Source organism: Martes martes, assembly GCF_963455335.1.
Source record: "Martes martes genome assembly, chromosome: 3".
NCBI lineage: Eukaryota > Metazoa > Chordata > Mammalia > Carnivora > Mustelidae > Martes > Martes martes.
The window spans coordinates 736327-758597 of record NC_137890.1 but is presented as its reverse complement, the minus strand read 5'-3'; the positions used below and the strand labels follow the sequence as shown (position 1 = coordinate 758597).

General features: G+C 55.2%; 1 protein-coding gene across 2 annotated transcripts in view; it reads left to right on the top strand.

Annotated features, from left to right (window-relative positions):
* Positions 1-22271, top strand: part of CUL4A (cullin 4A) — a 44680-nt gene that overhangs the window by 5775 nt on the left and 16634 nt on the right. Inside the window, exons 3-10 of one of the 2 annotated variants that reach the window (XM_080797879.1) lie at positions 4607-4711; positions 9924-9992; positions 11139-11212; positions 13773-13935; positions 14302-14391; positions 15552-15634; positions 18468-18535; positions 19857-19975. In XM_080797879.1, the coding sequence (XP_080654005.1) occupies positions 4607-4711; positions 9924-9992; positions 11139-11212; positions 13773-13935; positions 14302-14391; positions 15552-15634; positions 18468-18535; positions 19857-19975 (771 nt within the window). Of the gene's footprint in view, positions 1-4606; positions 4712-4755; positions 4793-9923; positions 9993-11138; positions 11213-13772; positions 13936-14301; positions 14392-15551; positions 15635-18467; positions 18536-19856; positions 19976-22271 lie in introns of those variants that run through there. The other variant, XM_080797880.1, reaches the window with a different exon arrangement.

The window sequence follows — 22271 nt, the reverse complement described above, 5'->3', positions numbered from 1 at the left end:
GAAGCCAGCGGGACAGAAATAGTAAGTGACGTCATTGGGTAGTTACTGACTGTGTGCTTTACCCTGGTCTGTGATAAAGGAGGCAGTGCACTTGACCTGTTGTTTCGAAATAAAGTCTGTTTTCTGAGGTGGTGTGGCGTATACTTTGCTGAAGAATCTCGTGTGAAAGTAACAATTCTGACTGAAGTATGAAAGTTTTCAGGATGGTTTGATGTTGATTTGTTTTCTCAAAGTGGGGTCTCTTTTTTTTTTTTTTAAAGATTTATTTATTTATTTTATTCATTTGACAGACAGAAAGACAAGTCGGCAGAGAGGCAGGCAGAGGGAGAGGGGGAAGCAGGCTCCGCGCCGAGCAGGGAGCCGGATGCGGGGCTCGATCCCAGGACTCTGGGATCATGACCCGAGCCAAAGGCAGAGGCTTAACCCACTGAGCCACCCAGGCGCCCCTCAAAGTGGGGTCTCTTATCCTCCCATCAAGGCATCCCTTTCGCAGATAGACCCCAGGGCGTCAGCTGTAGTCCACCGGTCCTTTCTTTGTCACTCTGCTTCCTGGGGAGGGAGGTGCCAAGAGTGGTGACGGGAAAGTCTTCACGAGGAGAATGTTTTCAATGCCTAGAACTTTTCAGTCTGTTCTAAGACCTGGGGTTTAGACCTTCTAATCACTACCTGCGGAAGGAAATGTATCTTGTGTGTCTCCTGTCTCTACGTTTTAGTCCTATTTGTCACCATAATGAAACAACGGAAAACTGAAGGCTGCATTTTCAAGAAGGGTTTCAGGGAAGGGCTAATGTTGATTTCTGGCAGTTTTGATGCCCAGACACAAAGCCATCATGGGGGACCTGTTGTTCTGAGGAAGGCTCTGCAGTCTCAAGTCAGACTAACGTCTCTGAAATCCCGCTGCCTGGTGATAATTAAGTGTAGGAAAATGTGGACGTAGGTATTGAGTGCATGAGTAGGATGGCTCAGGCAGATGCGACAGAGTGAAAAGGCCTGGACAGTAGACACGTACAAACATTACTTGATGGCCCAATTTGAGAAAGTAACAAATTAACCAAAAGTGAACTCAGTGCATAAGTTATTCAAAAACAGGAAAATCTGCAAACTTCAATCTATTTGGCTTAATAGAAGGGATTTCATGGGGGCACCTGGGGGCTCGGTCGCTTAAGTGTTTGCTGAATGTCTGCCTTCAGCTCCGGTCCTGATCTCAGGCTCCTGGGATCAAGCCCTGTGTCAGGCTCCCTGCCCAGTCGAGAGCCCGCTTCTCCCTCTCCCTCCACTGCTTCCCTGCTTGTGCGCGCGCTCTCTCTTGCGCTGTCAAATAAATAAATTTTTTAAAGAGATTTTATGTATTTATCTGACAGAGATCACAAGTAGGCAGAGAGGCAGGCAGAGAGAGAGAGAGGGAAGCAGGATCCCCGCAGAGCAGAGAGCCCGATGTGGGGCTCGATCCCAGGACCCTGATATCATGATCTGAGCCGAAGGCAGAGGCTTAACTCCCTGAGCCACCCAGGCGCCCCCAAATAAATAAATCTTTAAAAAGAAAGGATTTCATAAGTCGGCAGTCTCAGCACTGAACAGGGCCGGTGGTTTCTGGAGGTAGCTGACGGCTGGGACCGGGAGTCTGCTGGTAAACACAGCCGCGCTGACCCTGGTGTTCCCGGAGGCCCTCGTGCTGTGGCACTTCCCGTTCCTAGTATCTCTCCTCACTCGGATCTGAGTTCTGATTGAGTCTTTACATCCTTTTTCATTTCTTATAGGTAGGAATCTGGTGGTGTAGAGCCCTGTCGGTGCCTCCTTCCCAGGCGGTGAGCTCATCACCTTTCAGCGGGGCTGCCGTTGAGTAGGGCCCGTCTTCCAGACTGGCTACTGCCCACTGCGGGGCGGTCGCTGCCGCCTTCCGCCCTGATCTGCGCGTGCCTGTTGGTCCAAGGAGCGCTGTGCGCTCCCGTGAGGTGCGCTGTGCCGGGAGCCCCAGCCAGTGCGCCTTTCCTTATGGGGGTTGGCCCGGGGTGTGATCTTCTCCAGGGCTGGGGGTGGGTGGTTCTCATTTTCCCTTCATCTACGTAAGTAGCTCCTCATGCCGCCCTGCTCTCACTTTTGTGATTTCTCACACTATGGCACCTTTTACTCCTTTTTCTCTCTGATCTCAGCTTTGGTCCTCATGGCCTTTACGTGAAACGGATCAGCAGCCAGAACCGCGTGCCCGCATTGCATGGCTGCCAGGCTTTCTCCCCACCCTGCAGCCCGCCTTGCTGGGCATTCTGCCACCGAGGGACAAGTGTCGCTTGGGGCTGAGGGCTTGGCCCTACAAATAAACAGGCATTTGATGCCGCCCTGCTCGGCTGTCCTAACACGGTTGGCAGCCTGGAGGGGTTGGGTGTGGAGGCCTGGAGGACTTAAGATTAGAGAGCCGAGCTGTGGGCGGTTCAGACAAGCAGTGTCTGCGGCCGCTAAGCAGGAGCCTTTATCCTCACACAGGTGCTGCTTTCCCACCTCTAATCGTTGGATTAGCTAAACTCCTCTTCTCTGTTAGGACGCTTGAAAATACGAGTGGGGAACGTGAGAGGCACCTTCCCCCGTACAGGTCAGATTGAGTACTCTATAGGCCAGAGAAGGCATTCCTAAATCCAAAGTACGCCTCGGTTTGGGGAGGGGGCTTCCGTGTGACCGCACTCCTGGAAGGGGCAGAGAAGTCTGCCCGGGCCCTGCGAGCGGGGCCGCCCTCTGTGCTCTCTGTAATGTAAGACTCCAGCAGTGACTCAGCAGAGACTCGAGAAAGGACAGCACCCATGGCTAACCCGGCTCCTCTGGGTTTGCAGAGGCCCCCAAGTCCTCAGGTTTAAATACAGAACGAATCTGTGTGCTTCAGGTGAACAGCAAGTCGGTCCAGATAGGACGAGAAACAGTGTGGGAAACGCACAGTGACAGCCTGTCACAGCTGGAGAGAGCTGGCTTTGAGGGCGCTGAGTCCTGCTTCGGGAACTAGAACATTCGTAGTGGTTCCCTTCAGTGACTTGTGCCAGCTTCTCTGGATTTTTACCAAAGAAAATACGTTTTATGTATTACATTCAAAACATTTCGTGATAATTAGATTTGTGGGATCCCCTAATGATTAACCTACTGGAGCAAAAGCATTTGTCTCAGGTTATCTTGGGTTTTTTAAGAAGGAAAAGGATAGATCTTTGAATTGTACAGATGGGACTACAAAGTGAAGGAATTGCAGAGTTTAAAAAAAATCGGGGGAGGAGCGCCTGGGGGGCTCAGTGGGTGAAGCCTCTGCCTGCGGCTCAGGTCGTGGTCCCAGGGTCCTGGGATCGAGTCCCGTATCGGGCTCCCTGCTCAGCAGGGAGCCTGCTTCCCCTTCTCTCTCTGCCTGTTTGTGGTCTCTGTCCAGTAAATAAATAAAATCTTTAAAAAAAAAAGAAAAGAAAAGTCAGGGGATTTCAGCACTGAATGTAGATGAAGCTTTGTTTCTATAGCAAGACAAATAGGGCCCTTCCTGTGGTGGTGGTGGTACCCGTGGTGGTGGTGGTACCCGTGATAAACCTGCTAAGAAGTCGTACTTTTTATGGTCACGCCCGCCCCCCCACCCCGCGCCACGCTCTCTTTTAGTCTTTTGAACATGCGTATGTTCCGCATCAGGATTACTGTATTTTTCAACGCAGGCTAATAAATAGCATTTGTGTAACATTAAGCATGAGGACTATTAATGTTTTAAGTGTTACTACAGTGAATAGCTTTATAAAAACTTAAGTTATTTTTATTTTCTCAGGAGTACAGTTTTTGAGTTAAATTTAGATTCCAAAGTGTTTCAAGGCAGTGTATCCCCAATTTTTTTTAAATGGCTCAAAACTAGTCACAAAAAATTACGTTTGCTTTTAGTATCTCCTTTGGATTAAATGAGATGCTGGTATTGTACATGGAATTTGAAAAATTTTACTGGAACTGGTGGGAATATACAAATATTCTTTTGATGTGGATAAAAAATATTTTAAGAAAAATGTTTCTGCCTAAAAAACTTGTTTTTTCATTGAGACAAACGTGAGTAAATTACTGATTTACCTTGAAGAAAGGTAAATAGGAAACAACACAACCTAGTCTGTGTCACCTGGGCATTCACGATTGTTCCTTGGAACTGCCCTGCTGCTGCGCCGTTTGGAAGGCAGGCACCGAGGGTCGGGCCGGTTGCACGTTATACTCACACAGCTTTCCTGCGCCCTTCACCTCAGACAAGTGAGTGGGAGCGCCCGGCTTTCTTTTGACGTCCCCAGGTGACAGTTGTGTGTGGCCAGGTTGGGAGGTTGCTGCGTGGTGGTCACTCAGACATGGTGCAGTCACACCATGTGGCTGTCAGGCTGTCAGGGGTGCTGTCACACCCGTGTTCCACATCCACGGTTGTCACCGTTCCTGCCGAACCCTGACCGGGCCCCAGGCTTCAGACAGTCACCGCCTTACACTGGCTCCTAACTGTATCTGTGGGTTGTGGACGTGTGAGGGGGCGGGGCGCCTCTCTGACGGCTCTGATCTTAGCGTGTGTACACACAGGGCTTTTTAAAGACCTAATTGTTATTCACGGTGAATAATTCACTCTTTCTTTTGTTTTCAGGCTGTTGAAAATCTCTGTTCTCACAAAGTTTCCCCAACGCTGTACAAGCAGCTGCGCCAGGTCTGTGAAGATCACGTCCAAGCACAGATCCTCCAGTTCAGAGAATATCCTTTTTTTGGCTCATGAGTTTCTGTCCGTTACCTAAATCCTTTGAGACTGAACATTAGTAGGATAAAGAACTAATGAGTATCCTTAATATTAAAACAACAGCTTTTAAAATTCCCATTTCTAGAACAAAACCTAACTTAGTTTCATGTGGTCTAATATAAAAGACTTTTTTTTAAGTGGAATTTTTACCATTTAAATTACGTATCTGCTTAAAGAAATAGAGTGTCCATTTATTGGGTCTGGTTGAAGTATTTAGGGTAAGTTCTGGAAAGTGTCTTAATTTTATTCTGCCATCCTTTTATCTTGTTTTCTGTGATGTGTTACCAATTCCCACGGACTTGGCAACCAAAGCCAGTACCCATCTGTAGGTTCAGCTGCGTGTAGGGGGCATCACGGCTGGGCTCAGCGGGTTCTCCGCTCAGGATCTGTCTGGCTGAAAGCGTGGGGCCGGCCGGTCGGGGTCTCGCCTGAAGCCACCTTGCAGGCTTGCCGGGGTGGTGGCGGAGCTCCTCTCCCTCCGTCGTGGGACGGACGCTGCTCAGCCCCTGGAGGCCGCCCTGGCTTCTTACCGCAAGGCCTCTTCTCAGGCACCAGGGTTATTTGCTTCATCTGAACCAGCAGGAGAGGGCCCTTCTCTGGTCCGCTGGACAGGATTGTGTGATGTAACCCTCGTGCTCAAAGCCCCCCCAGGGTCCAGAGAGGGAGTTACAGGCTGGGACACGGGGGCGGGGGTGTCTTCGAGTTTGGCTGGTGTCCAGACGCGGGGCTCCTCCGGCCCTGTGCACCTCTGCAGTCTGGCCTCAGCCCGCCCCTGCGGCTTCCGTGCGCCTCCTGGGTGGGCTTCGCTCTGCCGCGCCTGCCCGGGACTGCTCTTTTCTGGGTCTGTCTCTTCGTCTGGGGTCGGTAGCCGGAGCCTGTTCGTTTCTGCCTTTGTTTTCTAGCTAAAGGAATCTTTTCTGTCCTGTGCCCTCACCTTGAGAAACGGAGCTCTCAGAGCTGGTGGGAATCCCTCAGGGCAGCCCCGTAGTGCTGACGGGGCTCGGGCTTGCCCGTGGCCATGAAGCCCTGCGGTGCGGCCTCGAGCAAGGGGTCTCTGCAGACGTGGGTGAGCAGAGTCCATTTTGGTCCTCTTGTCCCGGCGTCTGTAACTACAGCTCTGCGGTACTTTCTGGCACAGCTCTGTCCTTCGGGACCACGGTGACCAGCGTGCACCACGTGTCAAAGCCGTCTTCTGAGGGCACACAGAGGCGCCCCTCGGCCTCAATGCCACAGCTCAGGAGTCCCGGAGGCTGGGGACGAGTCCAGGCACCCACGTCAGGATGCTGGTGTCTGAAGGGTAGCTGGAACCCAGGCTTCCTGCGAGCCACCAGCAGATCCTCAAGTTCTCGTTCGCAGACGGGCACTCGTGAGGGAGAACTGGTGCGCTACTCCTCATGTAGCCGGTCTCACGGAGACTTAGTCCGGGACTGCTTGATTACCTGGTGAAATCCTCCTCCTCCCAGCTGACCCCGCCTTGTGAGTTACGCGAACGCGTTCCTGAGTCGCTCGTTCTGCAGGCGCCTCCTTCCTGTCTGGCCGCCAGCAGACCGGGGAGACAGTTGCCGCGCCTGCGCTCTGCCCTCCCGGTAGTCACGGCACGGTGACCGAGGCAAGGGGCTTGTCACGTGTCCTCGAGGCTGTGACAAACCGTGCTTATAAAACTTACCGTGTACTTCAGAGAAGAGAAAAGTTAAAATGACGCTCTGCCATCTTCTGTCTCTGCTAGTGAGAGGCCCGTTGAGTTCTGAGATGCTGAGTTGCTAGAACCAGGGGCAGGAGCGGCCATGCAGGGAGCGGCCGGCTGGGGCAGAGCTTCCCAGAGGAGGGGACCAGAGTCGTATTGGAGAGGAGGGGCAGGGTGTAGCTGGCCAGAAGGAGTGGGCCACAAGAGAGGGGGCGCGCAGAGAGCCGGAGCAGTGTGGCTCGACCAGCCCTGGGAGGGCTGCTGGCGTTCAGGACTGCCGCTCGGCTTTGAACCTGTGTGTGTACCCCAGAGGCTTTGGCCATCGTCTGCACATCTGAACCCTCGCAGGTGTGGGAAGCAATCCAGCAGGACAAGACCGGTGACAAGGGAGGCCAGTGTCCACTGACCTCCAGCCCTGGCAACAAACAGGAGGACGGAGCTTAAGCCCTGGGCCGGGGAGGGATTGGCAGGAGCAGAGGGTACACATTTCAGAAACTGCACGGTGAGGAGAGGGCGGCCAGTCATGCAGAGGAGGTGCTGTGCCTGCCGGGGGGAGGGTGGGGGGGCGACGAGGGGCCAGTGGCAGAGCTGCCGCAGATGCCCAGACACCTGTGGCGGGTGTGTGTTGGGGTCAGCGTGTCCGGGTTTCTCCAGTCTCTTGGCTGCTCTCCTGCTGAAGGGCTGCACCTTGCTCTGCGTCCACGGCCTGTAGCAGGAGGGGTGCTTGGGGAGACCAGGGACCCTCCTGTGGTTCTGCTCAGGTGCTTGCTCATGTGTGTGATCAGTTCTGCTCTTACCCACTCCCCACTCCCTTCCCCCAAACCAAGGCCGTCCCCATGCGCGCGCCCCTCGGCCGTGTGTCAACCCAGGTGGCGGACGATCCAACGGCGGGGACGTGCCGCGCACCAGGGCTCGGTTCACGAGGGCCTCTTCCTGAATGGCAAACCGCAGACTGTCCTTGGAGTCTGAGCCTGCACGTCGTCACAACTCTGGTTAGCCGCAGGAGCACTGGCGGCCTTACGTGGGGTGTTGGGGCTGGAATCACGCACAGAAGCAGCGTGGCCCACAGGGCAGAAAGGGGCACAGCAAGATGGCAGCTTCACGACTTCCTGTGTCTTCCCTGCCCCGCGGGGGACGGCAGGCTTGGGCTTCTTTACGAAGCCCTCTGTGCTCACGCTTTCGGGGCCTTCCGCGTGCAGGGCCCTTGCTCTGGTACGGCACCCTCTTCGTCAGCCGGAAGGGTGCAGAGCTGCAGCGTGGCCCCAGGTTCATGCTGGGGTTCAGAGGCGGGCACGGTGTGCTTTTCCTCTGGGCTTTGTGGACTGATGAGAAGTGTGGACTGACGAGGGCGTGAGGGAGGCAAGAAGTGAATCGCCCAACCTGTGAACTTCGGGAACTGTCAGGCGAGAGTGTCGTTCTCTGCCCTCGGATGGGAGACTGGGTTTGGGGGAGGGCTGTCCGTGACGAGCCACTGGCATCGTGTGGAGCGGCGCCGCGGCCTGGTGTGTCTGCTGCCGCGGGCCAGCTCTGAGGCCGCGCCTTGTAGTCGGAGCAGAACGGCCCGCTTTAGGAGACACGGCACAGACAGAACTGATCACGATCACGTTTCTACTCCGGCCTGAGCACTGTTCCTGGTTTCTTTCTTCTCTTCGTTTAATCGTTGCAGTCCTGGGAACACGTAGCTTTTTCCATGGTGTGTCAGCTTGTTGCCACTGGGTATTTGTTTGCTGTCCGGAGGCTGGTAGGCTGCTTAAACCCTCACTTCCGTCTGGTCCTTCTCCAGACAGGAGGGGACGGTGTCGGGAACCCGTGAAGTGCGAGCCCGTGGACCAGCCCTCTGCCCGGCTGCGTGCCGTGCTGCCCGGCGGTGCTCACGTGAGGCTCTAGGTTTCGACACACGGAGGGCTGGAGCTCCGTGTGTGCCACCCTCGAGGCCCAGCTGACCGCTCTGTACTGCATTCCATGGGTAGTGGCCAGAAGTTACTGACCTCTGCCAGCTGTTTAAGGAGAAGGCTCTCTCGTTGGTGAGCTCAGCACATGGGCCTCTCCCTGCCAAGGAAACCCTGTGCAGGGCGGGGTGCTGCCTGCCTGGTTACAGCACTGGGGCCGTCCGGGCGGTCAGGTTGGCTGGTGTGTGTCTCAGCCTGGGCGGCCTCCCTGGTGCCTCGGCCCTCAGCTGGTACAGACGGCCTGTGGAGATGGCCAGCGTGTGGGCCACACGGCGAGTGGCCCGTGTGTAGCTGCAGGTGCCAGAGCTGCTGTGTCCCCGCTGCGGCGACACCTGTCTAAAAGGCGTGTGACTCTTTCTTTGTTCAGACTGTCTGTGCAAGGTTCTAATGCTGTATGCCACTGTACATGTGGGCCGTTGTCAAATGCTTCTTGACCAGTGTGTTAACCGTTGAACTAGTAGTTCTTTGCTAGGACTTTGTAAAAATTTATTAGCAAAGTCTCAAGAGAAAAGAAGTAAGATGCTTGGCCAGGACCACGGTGGTTGTGGTCAGCTCGCCTCACTAGTGTGACAAGGTGCAGGTGTGCCTGTCAGTCCCTCGGGGCACTCCTGACCTTCTGTCCGCTCCCCAAAGTCCTGGCTGTGCGTCGCCCTCTGCACACCTCCCTGCCAACGAAGACACTAATGTTTGTCTGATTTGACATGTCACACGCTGGCCGCTGGCTTTTTCTCTTTTACGTGCCGTGGATTTTACGTCTAACCTCACACCATCTCCGAGGAAATGGAGCCCCAGGGAAGCTCATTGCTGGTGGGGTGTCCCGGAGCTAGGACCGCAGGGACGGAAGCCAGGCGACGCAGGTCTTCCCCCTCGGCAGCTGCAGTGCTGGTCTGCAGAGACGGAGCGCAGTCTGCACCACGCGGCTGGGGAGACTAAGGAGCTCACGCGCGAAGGGGGCTTGGCGAGCCACGCAGCAGCGGGCAGACGCTCGGGACCCTGACTTTGCACAAACCTGGGACGGCCGTGCTCCAAGCGTCCGGCCCCCATAATGCGGTTTCTTTTTCATACAAATGCTATTTTGACCTTTCTGAGAAAATAGGTTCTAATTATCAAGTTGAGAGTGGTCCTAGTTTAGAGCATGAATGGGATTTCCCATCCGTCCTCACTGAGGCTCAAAGTCAGACATCAGCCACCTCCCTGTAGCTGCCAGTCCCCTGGCGCCGTTAGCAGTCGGCCTGCTTCCTGTGCACCGGGGTAGCTCGGCTCACGACCTGCCCTCTGTCTGACCACCCACACCCACGAGGCCTGGGGCCGGGGTTCAGGCAGCAGGGCTCCTCAAGGGATGCGGGGAAGGCAGGGGAATGCAGCCACGTTGATCACCAGTGCGGGGTGAGATGCAGTGATGGAGAAAACCCACATCCTTGGTCCTCTGACAACTGAGTGTTGGCCGTGTTTGTGTCAGGAATGGTAGTGAAGGGGCTAAAACTGCAGTAATTAAATTGGCCAGCATTTGGCATGTTTTCCTTAGCAGATCTGCACAGACTCACTAGATAGTGTTTTATTTTTAAAGAAGATTAACACGTGCTGGCAGGATCATTGCAGACAGATGGTAAGTGCACTGACTGTCCCGGCAAACCTGGCCTCAGGTGTGGGGTGCTGCCCGGAGCCTGCCTCGCCGCCACTGTGCTGCCTTGTCTCCCCTGCACACACCCTCTTGATCCTGTTCACCCCCCGGTGTAGCTGAACAGAAGGGAGTCGGGGAGCGGGGAGGATGTGCCCCTTTTAATCCAGCTGTCTTTTTTTCTTCTTAATCAAAGCGTGGCCTCATCCACCTTCCCTTACCTGCCCAGGGACGGTGTGGGCCAGACCGTGGGCTGAGATAGGGAAGTTCTGTTTAGGGTGAAATGCCACCATTCAGCTCAATGTAGTGAACAGCAGAGCAGAGCAGAGCAGGGTGTGAGTTGCGTTTCTAGATTGGGGCTGGCTGCTCCCGTGAGCTTCAGACCAGCCTGACAGCTCAGGAATCCTGAATGGATCTCTGAAGTTTTCCTTATCCCACTTCGTGCGTGACCGTCCAGCCCGATGAGGTTTCTGCTGTACCTGGAAAGCCAAAGTCTTTGACTTTGTGCATGTGTTGATTCTAATTTGGTTTCACGGATATGAGTTTCTTCGTGTGGCCTGTTTGTAAGTGGAAACAGGACCAGTAGCTTTGCTGAGCGGATGGCATTCTTTTGTTTCCTTAGTGAGGTAAAAAGGGACAACGAATGGGCCTCTTTTCCGGCATAGGCACCTGGTAGATGGTCAGAACAGATGAACATCTGCTGGGAAGGCTCTGGTCACAAGGCTGGTGGCTTCTGTGACAGGAGAATCCCAGGGTGGTTGACAATCCTGTCCCCTCCATGCTCTGCTTGCAAAGGAGAGTCGGACACGTGGCCAGCAGCCTCGTGTCAAGGTGATAAGGACTGATGGTTTAAGAAGCTTAACGTGTCTCTTTAGGCCCATGAGATTTACCACATCGGTCAAGAGATGACCAGATTTCCAAGGTATCCCTTAGGTTAAATAGTTTAAAATCTGTATAATCAGATTTTCTGGATAAAAGAGGTGAAAATAAAACCTCAAGGGAACAATTAAATATGGGGGAAAAATCAGTCATGAGGGTCTTGGGGAACATCATCAGGAAACAGTTATTGTTAGATTCGAGACAGCTGCCATACTCATAAATGCATAAAAGCATAAATGCTTTTCTAATTGCCAGATCATGATCAGAAGTATTTTCCTGTTTTTGGACCGCACATACGTCCTTCAGAATTCCATGCTTCCTTCTATCTGGTGAGTGTCGGGGGCGGTCAAGCTGCCTCTGCTGCTGCCTTTCGGTCGGATCCTTTATGTCCGTCAGAGCCACAATCACACACGTCCAGACCCAACTGGACCTTAGTCCTGGGGGCAGAGCCGGGCCGGGCCACACCAGGGGAGCCCCTCCTGGCACCCCGCCCAGCCTGCGCAGAGCATCACCGTGGAGGTGGCAGGCCGGCATGGCAGCCCTGTGGGGAGGCCCATTTCTGTCACCGGGCGCTGCGCGTCAGGGCTGTCCAGGGCCGGCAGCACACCGCTCCCCTCTGGCGGGAGCAAGAGGCCGAGGCGCTCCGTGACCACCCAGAAGTTGGTCTGCCCAGTGGTCCAGTGAAGCTCTGAGGAAAGCCGAGGCTGGTGAGGTCACGACACAAGGTCCTGAAGCCCCCCCAGGCCTCCCCACCCGCTGACCGGCCACACGCACAGAGGCCTCCTTTCAGTCTGCCTGTGCCCGGTGCGGCATCTTTCAGGGATGGTGTGAATTGGGAATTCCCACCGTCACCCGCTTCCACACCCTGTGCGGATGCCCTCTGCCACGCTGCCTGGCCCCGGGGTGCCCGCTGCCGCCTCACAAAGCCCTGCCTGACCTGAGTGGACTGGTTGCTCACGTCGTCCGTGGGCTCCTCCTGGGCTCTTGTCTGTTCCCTTTCAACCCGAGTTCTTTAAGGAGCGGCTAGCATCCGTTCCCCTGACCTGAGGCTCCCTACGGTGCTGCTGACCCCTGCTTGCCAGAGCCCATGGATGCTTTTCGTTTTCTATCACCTGACGTCAGTGTGGCTCTGGACACTCCCGGAAAGCCTCCCCTTGTTCGGTGCCGCTGTCCCCCTTGCCGCTCTGCCCTCTCTGGCCTCTGCTCCTGTCCGCGAGGCACTGGACACTTGGGGGTCCCGCAGCCTGCCGGCCCCAGGCAGAGAGAGCGGCCTTTGTTCAGAGAAACAGGGTGCTGTGCTGGGGACGCCACGAACGGCACGGCGGCTGGCGTGTGCAAGGTTCCGTCCCAAGAGGTCCAGCCTTGCCGGCACACCGAGTCTGCAGTACGGCTCTGGACGGATGACCGTTTCCTCCGTTTTACAGATGGAGAAACTGAGGCAGAGAGTGCCCCTAATTTGCTCTTCCCAGGTTGTTGGGCTGCCTGGTCTGAACTGTTGGTTCATAAACACAGTTGGTAATGTAACCATGTCACTAAAGACAAGAAACTCCACTTACAGCATAGATGATGCTGCTCTCAGGCCACAGCGGCAGGCGGGAAAGCTACGCCTGGTAGGACCAGACTCACGGTGCAGGTGCGCGAGAGACGCCCCAGGCAGGGAGGGCGAGCCTCCTCTGGGGCCTGAGCTTTGCAGAGTGAGCGGGAGTGCTGATGTGGCCGAGGCAGAAGGAGTTGGTACTGGAGAAAAGGAAGCCTGTGTGGAAATGGGACCTGCCCGGGAGGAGCGGTTTGTGGGGGAGGCGGGGATGTGAGGCCCACAGGACGTCCTGGTCACCAATGGCGGAGAGCGGCGAGATCGAGCTTTTAGAAAGCAGCGTCTCGCAACGGAAGAGCAGGTGGGTAAGAGTGGACGGTGGACGCTGCGTCCGCCCTGCACGGGCAACCTGCCAGGGGCGGAAGGGCTTCACGGGCAGGAGACTGGACGTGTGATCCCATTTATAGTATGGGAAAGACAGGCGGGGTCCCAGAGGCAGTGCGAGCCGGGGTGGGACTCAGATTCAGACCTGGGCGCCCGGCTTGGGCCCGCACGGCTGACCCCTGCACCTGCCTGCTGCGTCTAGCACGTGCACAGAACTCCCAGGCCTGCGGCTCCTGCAGGGACCAGGAAAAGCCTCCCGTGGTGCGTGTTGTAGGAGAGGGTCTGCAGATGGGGCTCCCCGGAACCCATGCCCCCTGACCGCTGCTCGCCGCACCCACCTCAGCTGCCTGTTGAGGAGACCTGGCGGGCCCAGGAGCTGAGTTTTGTCTGCCTGCTCAGTGCTGGACACATGAGGGGCCCGTGGAGATGTTTGAACAGAGCGCAGAACCTGTTACCCCGGGGTTTCTGTGCATGGTGACCGGCAGCTGGATTTCCTCTGGAGTCCCCGGATGACAAGCCGCGGAGGGAAGGACTCCCGGAGTCTCGTTTCACGTCGCATTCCTCGGTGGGAAGGACCAGATAGAGGAGAGGCCCCAGTGCTGGGGAGAGGGGTATTTGGATGACGTGCCCTGGAGAAGGACCAGAGATGGAAAAGGGTCAGACAGGTGCTGAGTGGGTGGAGATTCCTAAAATCCACCCCGGGAAGAAGGATGTGAGCCATGGTGTTTGCAAGATTGATGGACTTTTCGGTGACAAGCCTGACAGACCCCGGGAAGTAGCCTTGATAAGGAAGCAAACACAAAGCACGCTAGACCAGCCGAAAACAGAGACGCAGCAGAGCTGGGCTCGACATATGGATCCGGGGTTAGATCAACACTTTCAGGATGAGACTCACAGTGTAGCTCGTAGCTTTACCTCAGACTTCTAAAAAGTAAAACTAACGTACAGTTTTGTTTTTACTCTTCATACAGGGACATGGGATTGGAACTCTTTAGAAATCATATCATTAGCGACAAGATGGTTCAGAGTAAAAGTATCGATGGAATTCTGCTCTTAATCGAACGAGAGAGGAACGGCGAGGCGGTGGACCGCAGCTTACTGAGAAGTCTGCTGAGTATGCTGTCTGACCTACAGGTGATGCCCCCGCCCCGGCCCGCCTACTCCGCGCAGACGGGGACGCAGGAAGGGTCGCAGGGCCGGATACGAAGCTCAGTTAGCCCTGTGCCGCCAGCCCCAGAGGAGAGCCCTTCAGACGCACACCCAGTGCCCCAGGGAGAGGGCGGGGGCCTTCGGCACTCACAGAGGAGAGAGCGCGTCAGGTGGTGTGGGCTGCCAGGGTCCCCGAGCCCAGAGCCAACCCTGCCGCCCGGATGCGGCTCTGGGGGCCGCGTGTTAGGGCAGGTCCCCGCCGCCGGGCTCCCTGGAGGTCTTGGGTATGTCAGCACTTTCCAAGGTAGATTTCTTTCCTGTAATTGATCGATAACTTTGGTCATTTCCTAGGTATATAAAGATTCATTTGAACTGAAATTTTTGGAAGAAACTAATTGTTTATATGCTGCAGAAGGCCAGAGATTAATGCAAGAAAGAGAGGTGAGACTTGGAAGTACTTCTGAATCGCTTTCTTTGGTTTTGTAGATGTTCATCTGAGTGTAATTTCTAAAAATTTGTCTTTCCACGTAAACATTTTATTAGAATTTTCTGAAAGCCACAATCTAGCTGAAATTCTCAGGAACGAGCTTCATTCCTACTACAGTAAAGATTTAATTTCTTTCTTCTAACTTAGAAACTTGTTTATTTCCATCCACCACCCCAGGTAAAAAAAAGGCCAGTAAAGTTGCTTCTGAAATGTGTACAGTGACCCAAAGTAAAGCAAGAGGAGAACAGTTAAATCTGAAATAGGAAAGATTCGTCATACCCCAAGTCTTCCCTTTGTGTGAGACACTGAAAAAATTATCCGGAAAACCACAGGAAAAAACATGAAATAGTAATATGAACCCAAAATCTTGGTAACAGTTTCAAAAGTATGAGAGCAGGGACTGAAGGAGGCTCCTCTGGACTGTCCCCAAAGGTCCCTCGTCATTGCATAGCGCAGACCGACTGTCAGTTCTTGGTTTGGAGAGAGAGTTTCACGCCCCATACCCAGCCCTGCCCTGCCACTAGGTCTGAATGCCAGAAACCTGTGTCCTGGGGCTTCTCCTGTGCCGTCCGGTGAGGGCAGGAATGCCCTTTGCCCCTGAAAGCTTGAAGTGCGTTGTGAGGTCTGCAGCCGGGCTGTTCGGCTTCCTCGAGTGAACTCGCAGTCTTTTGATTAGCTTTTGCTAACCCTGTTCTCTGTGGGCCGGAGGTGCGCTTGGCCTGCACCCGCCGACCCAGGGGCTGCCCTAGGGGCCTTGGGGGTGGGAGGGACCCGTGGCCTTGTCCCCAAGCTCCACTGTGAGCAGGGCACAACAGTGACGTGCTGTCCCGTCCCTTGTTCTACACATCCAGTTTACTCTCCAGAACCAAGTCCCAGGAAGGTTTCTTCCGTGCACCCGCCCCTCCCGCAGTGCTCCTCCCGCTTGACTACTTCCACTTCTCCCACTCCTCTGTGTTCATATTTGGCTTGAATATATACTTTGCTTTGAAAAAAAAAAACCTTTGTAAGGACCACAATGTTTTAGCTTTTTGGGTAATACCAAGAATCTTTGTTACTTAACAAAAAAGGAAAAAGAGTCTTTGTTACTGACATGCTTAAATGTTGTGTTTGGAAGGTTCCAGAGTATCTTAACCATGTAAGTAAGCGCTTAGAGGAAGAAGGAGACCGAGTGATCACGTATTTAGACCACAGCACACAGTGAGTACTGCTCATCTTCTCGGTTCCTGTGGCCGGACCACAGCGAGCCCCTCCCCGGGCTGGCATGCAGTAGGCTCTGAGGGTGATTCTGGTGTTCACGTGTTCTGCTTGTATTACTTGTGACCATTCCCGCGCTTGTGAGTTCCGACAGGTGCTGCCTCGTGAGATTTCGCCCAAACGGAGCACCTCGGGCTGAGGGGCTTGGCACCTTCGAGTTTAGAGACCGGGATCCAATTAAGTCAGTGGGGTGCCATTGAATGTCAGACAGTTTGGATTGTAAACCTTTTTTTAGACTTCTGCAATAGCTGGCATTTTTATTTATGTTACTAAGTCCCATGATTCTCTCTTTTCATCTAATTTTGTTTGCTCTGAATCTGAAAATTGGAAAGTAGCTAGGGAAAAGTAAAAAGGGAAAAATTGTGAGAATGTCTGTTTCTCACTATGCACATAAGCGTCATACTTCATTCAAGTGGGGAGAGGTAAGGACGGAAATGGGGTAGAAAAGAGACTGAAGGGTACAATGTGCGGAATTTGTGACTCGCCTGGAGCAGGTGGGATGGAAGAAAGAGGCAGAGTTACGGCGCTTGGCAAAGACAGGAGACAGAGGGTCAGGAGAGGAGGGGTCTCTTCAGACATTTGAGGGGCCGGGGAGCGCAACGCCTGCGGACAGGCACAGTCCTGCTAAAGCCGGGCCAGCCTTGTGCGGGTGCTGTAGGGACACAGAGTCCCAGCTGGGGGGCAGTGCGAGGTGCCACGGGGGCTGGAGGCCGGCAGCGGGGAGGCACGGGGTAGGACAAGAAAGGACGAGTGGATCAGAGCGCAGGTCGTCAGGGAGCTGTGGGGGCAGGGCGTGGGGGACCGGCACGGCTGGCACTGGGCACGGGGCTCCTGTTCTTTTTTGTGTGTGCTGATGCACTCTTGTACGTAGGCTCTATTTTCAACTGCTCGTGCCAATTTTAAAAATATGTTGCTTAGAAGAGTGTATTTAAATTCTCCAAGTAAGGCTGTGAGGAGTGTCTCAGATCCAGGCCCAGGCGTGGGTGGGTAGGAGGAGCACTGCCCTGCTGCGGGATTCAGAGATCACAGAATAAAGTCATTGTCAAGGCAAGAAGAGGGAGACTGAGGATAAATAAGCAAGCCACGGCAGCCTTAGGGCTGGGCTCAGAGTGCCCCATCCAAGGCCCCTGCCCCCAGTCTGAGTGTGGTGCACGGTCTCCGGGGAGAGCGTTACCTCCTGCCGCACCTCGTGACCCGCAGCATGGCCAGGTCACTTGGCTGTCCCTGCCCCAGGGATGGCTTCTGTGTGCCCCCAGGACTCCTGACCCTCAGGGTGGGAAGGACCTGCTCTCCTGTTGGTTGGCAGGAATTCTCGCCAAATCAGTGAGTTGTTACCGTGGATTATGAGGTCAGTCTTCGGGCACCTGGGTGCTAAGGCAGTGAGTTCCCCAGGACTGAACCTTTTGTCGCAAGGAGTCTATAGTATCTGCCCTTAGCTCGGGACCAACCACGGCACTTGGGCTAGGGCAGGCATCACGGGGACTGGCGGGGTCAAAACTGTGATGGGGTTTCCCACGCTGCACAACCACAGTCTAGGCCGTGTTCTGCCTGGAGGCAGGGATTCTGTGAGCAGAGGACGAGTTGCTAAGCACAGTCGTCGGGGAAGTGCGCACTGAAACCACAGCGCAGTTCGCGTCACACCCACCAGAACGGCGTTGTGGTTACAAAGGGCAAGCGGTACGCAGCCTCGGGGAGACCGTGGGGACGGAAGCGTCGTGCCCCGGCGGCAGGCATGCAGGGCAGCTGCCGGGGAGGACGGTCTGGCAGGCCCTCCGAGGGCTCTGCGGAGGTTCAGGCCGTTCTGACTTCCTTCTTCTGCTGCAGACATATGTTCCCACGAAACTTGTCTACATGTAGTCACAGCAGTGCTATTCCTAGTCTGCGGGTGGACGGCCCCCGCTGCGGCCGGGCATGGGTCGGCGATGCTGCTGGCCCTCCCTGCTCTGCCTCTGACCTCACCCCCAGAGCCCATGGCCCTGCTCCCCCTCTTGGAGGCAGACTGGGAAGGTGCTGGCCGGCCCCTCCCCCCTCCCTCCGCTACTCAGGAAGCCTGAGCTGGGGGCTGGAGCCAGCATCGGCCCTGCCTCTCTCTCGAGGGTCGCGGTACTCTGTCGGGAAGCTCTTTATGAACGAAGGCTCCGGAACGTGCCCCCGATGACAACCCTGGGGCTAAAGCACGGGTTCTGATCTTTGGAAACAGCCAGGACGAGAGCAGCTGTGGGAGACGGACCCAGGGAGAGTGGTTTCGAATGTCCCTGCAGCGGCCACGTTAGCACAAGTTCAGAGGCTCACAGTCTGTTCTGCGTGGCACTCGTGCCGCGTGAGCCTCACGTCGAAGCTTCCAGAAGTAGGGTTTTTGACAAGCGGTCGTGGGAGGGGACAGCCTGTCCACGCAGAGGGCAGTGGGCCTGGAGCGGAGCGGGCGGTGCCGTGGAAGCCGGGGGAGCTGGGGCGCCTTGTGCTCAAAGGGCAAAGTCTCCTTTGGAGAACTGCCACCCGAGCTGGGGCGCCGGGCACTTGTCTGTGGGGGTACTGGTGTCTCCTCCGCCCTGAACCCCCGTCTCTCGGTGTTAGTCGGTAGACAGTTTTTAGAAAGACTCCTGTGTCCACTGGGACGGCGGGGACATTGTTCTCGGCCGGAGGGAGTGGCTGTCGTGGAGTCCGCCCGGCTCTGGTGGAGTCCTGGGACGTCTCTGGGCACAGACCCCACTTCACGACCGTGGGCCCAGGTCTCTCCCTTCTCTTCGTCTCTGACACTTGGTGTTTGCTCGTGCAGGAAGCCGCTGATTGCTTGTGTGGAGAAGCAGCTGTTAGGAGAACATTTAACAGCAATTCTGCACAAAGGTAGGTTTTCTTTACTCTCCTGTCAGACCGAATGACAGTCCTTAATATATATTTTTTTTAATTTTTTATTTCTTTTCAGCATAACAGTATTCATTGTTTTTTCACCACACCCACTGCTCCATGCAATCCGTGCCCTCCCTAATACCCACCACCTGGTTCCCCCGACCTCCCACCCCCCCGCCCCTTCAAAACCCTCAGGTTGTTTTTCAGAGTCCAGAGTCTCTCATGGTTCACCGACAGTCCTTAATATATTAAGAAAGCAAACAACGTAACAATGGAAAGGATGTTTTGTATTGTAATACGACAGTCACTAAAAATCATTAAGAATAACAAACGTGTTGGCTCTCAGGGAAAATGAGTTCCGAGAAGTAGTGAGTGGCCTCTGGTAGAAATCCCACGGAGCGCGCCCTTAGCCAAAGCTGCCGAGACACTGGCCGCAGACAGCTCTCAGCTGGGTCCTCGTGTGGCGCTGGTCCTCCGTCGCCGGGCCCGTGCTCACGGCACTGGCCCGTGCAGAGCACCGTGGGTATTGGCTGCTCGGACAGGCCCTTGGGTTGTTGTGGGGACTTCCTCCCCACGCCCTCTGCACGTATGATGCCACGTGGCTGGGGACTTGCACCAGAGTGCGCGTCTCCATCCTGGGTCTCCTGGACGAGCGAGCGCGTGGCAGTGCTGACCAGGCTGTGCTCTCTCGTGCCACGTCCGTCACGGTGCCCACAAGCCCGGGGGAATGATGACTCCACAGCCACCGTGGGCTGCTTGATTGGCTCAGCCTGCACCCCTGGCTCACTCCTGCCCTTCAGAGTGTGCTTCCTGCCCTGGGCGTCTGAGCGGGCACGGCTCGCGTCTCCTAGCACCCTGTGTAGTGCGTCCAAGTGCTGGTTGTTACCGTGGAAGTCCTTGGAGCTACAGGACCTGCTTCAGGATGTCGGAGGCCGTAAAGCTTAATCATGGGAAGGCCCAGAAGTATAAACATAAATTAGAAATTATAAGAAAAATTAACAATCAGCTAAAAGATGAGACATGGTGACCGCCCCCCCGCAACAGATCCGCTCTCTGAGCGATAAACTACATAATGGGTAACATGGGGCCGATCGGGGCATGCTGGTCAGGCCAAGGTGTGGGCGAGACCTGAGGGATTAAGGAACACAGCTTCCCACGTGCTCAGGAAACGGCCCTGCCCGACAGGGTCAGGTCTGAGCCCAGAGACCGGCAGCAGCCCCTGCCTTCTGTGGTGGCTTGCTGGTGTTTTCACGGTGCGCGCCGCGCCGCGCGTCAGTTGTGCTGACAGGCTGTGCTTCCGTCTGATGTGCTGCCTCAGGGCTGGACCACCTGCTTGACGAGAACAGAGTGCCCGACCTCACTCAGATGTACCAGCTATTTAGCCGCGTGAAGGGCGGCCAGCAGGCCCTGCTGCAGCACTGGAGCGACTACATCAAGGTGCGTGGGGCCGTCTCGGCGGGGCCGTGGCTGTGCTGTGGCTGTGGCTGTGCCACGTGTGGGGCGGGCACTCCACCTCCAGGGTGTGTGGTGCCTGGCAGAGAAGCTGGGCGGTCTGCAGGCACCATGGTTTTCGGGGGGCAGCTGTGTGGGTAGACAGAAGTCCTACACTTCCTTCCAGACTGCTGGCGCAAACCTTTGTTTTTAAAGATGACGCCGGCAGTGCACGTACCGCGTACAACCGGGTGTGAAGAAGGTCTGCCTTTCGTGAGCTCCCTGAGCTCCAGGTCCAGGTCCAGCCATGATTTTCAAGAGTCGCCCGTTTTGTGACTCTGCTTTTTAAACACCCCATGCCTTCGCCCATGAGAATTCTTACACGTTTTGGTGTATCCCTTCGGTGTGTATGCCGCTTCATTTCCTAGCCATCCAGGACTGCGATTTTCACGACACTTTGGCGTTTCTTGCCATTTTGGTGTATGGTTACAGAACGGTGGCAGGAGGGCTCTTGTGCCCGAGTGCTCAGCGTCTGACCCTGGTCATAGGTTACACTCCGGGGCTGTGGGGACAGGTGGAACTGGGGCAGTCTGGAGAAGGTGGGTGCTGGGTACCAGCACTCGTACCCTATCTGCAATGCTGCTCTCTGATTGGGCCAAATGTTAGCATCCGGGGGAGCTGGTAGACAAAGTGTATGAGGGGTCTCTTCACTCTCTGCTGCGTGTAAATCTGTAATTATCACAAGGAAAACTTCAATAAATAGAAGGGGTAATGGGAGGCTTGCACGCTGCTGTGTGGAACAGTCCGAAAACCGCACATCTGTGCACACGCGGACCGCTCAGGCACACACGCACCTCCTCAGACGTGTACAGCAGCATGGGGGCTTCGCGGTACAGGAAGTCTGATGGAGAATGAGGGTGTTGCTGTGAGCAGCCCCCGGGGAGCAGGAATGCACACTGAACACGGGAAGTGCCCCTTGACAAGTGTCGGTCTAGGCGGTGAAAGTCCGTTGCTGAGTGTCCATCGCGGATGAGCAGTCACGCTGACAAAACGCCGTGGTTGTCACAGGAAAGCTGACCCTGGGCAGTGTGTGTATGTTATTTTTAAATGCAGTCAGAGCAGAAGGGTCCAGAGCAGAAAGTCCCAGCCCTGCTGGCCGTACGGTGTCTGTCCACTACGTCTATGACTCCCAAGTGCATGTGTGGGTAGTACCAAGGCCACGTTTCCAGAAACATACATGTTCCTTCTGCTAAAGGACAGAAGTCGACTGAGTACATTTTGAAGATCTCATTGGCTGTATTTGGTGATTCATGAACCAGGCAGCGAACCATCCAGCAGCTAGAAAGCAGCGCCAGAGAGCTGTGTGATCCAGCAGATTTTTATAGGCAAGGAGGGGGCGGGACAGGACCGTGCTCTAGGAAGAGCGGTTGGTGTGGCAAGGTCACCTTCCTCCGGATGGCAGGGCTCTGTCTGGCAGAGGACCTCTCCGTGCTGGCAAGCCTGCTGATTGCTCTCGGGCTCCATTCCTTGGAGGGGAGGCAGTCCGTCCCCGTCTGCTGGCCTGGGGCTGGGCACGGGCACTGCACTTGGGGCTGCCGTCTCTGTCTTCGTAAACACATGAAGCAGGACTTGGACTCGCACGGTCTGCGCTGTTGGGGTGTGCATGCCTCAGGCAGCCATCACACGTTGGATAGGGCACGTTTGAGTCAGAGGTACGGGCTAACAGCTGAGCTCTTGCTGGCTGGCGGTGGGGGAGAAGGAACACTGCAAGTCCAAGTGGATGTGGTGGGTTGACGGTGACTTGTGATTGAGGAATTCATATGTAAAAGGTTTTTTTTTTTTTTTTTTTTTAAAGATTTTATTTATTTATTTGACAGACAGATTACAAGTAGGCAAGAGAGGCAGGCAGGGAGAGAGAGGAGGAAGCAGGCTCTCCACGGAGCAGAGAGCCCGATGTGGGGCTCGATCCCAGGACCCCGGGATCATGACCTGAGCCGAAGGCAGAGGCCTTAACCCACTGAGCCACCCAGGCGCCCCTGTAAAAGGTTTTTTAAAAACAGTGGATACTGGGGCGCCAGGGGGGCTCAGTTGGTTAAGCGGCTGCCTTCGGCTCAGGTCGTGATCCTGGAGGCCCAGGATCCAGTCCCGCATCGGGCTCCCTGCTCAGCGGGAGTCTGCTTCTCCTTCTGCCCCTCCCCCTTCTCGTGCTCTCTCTCACTCTCTCAAATAAAAATAAATAAACTCTTAAAAAAAATAAGTAAATAAAAACTATGCACACTAATTGATAAATTCTCCCAGAAGC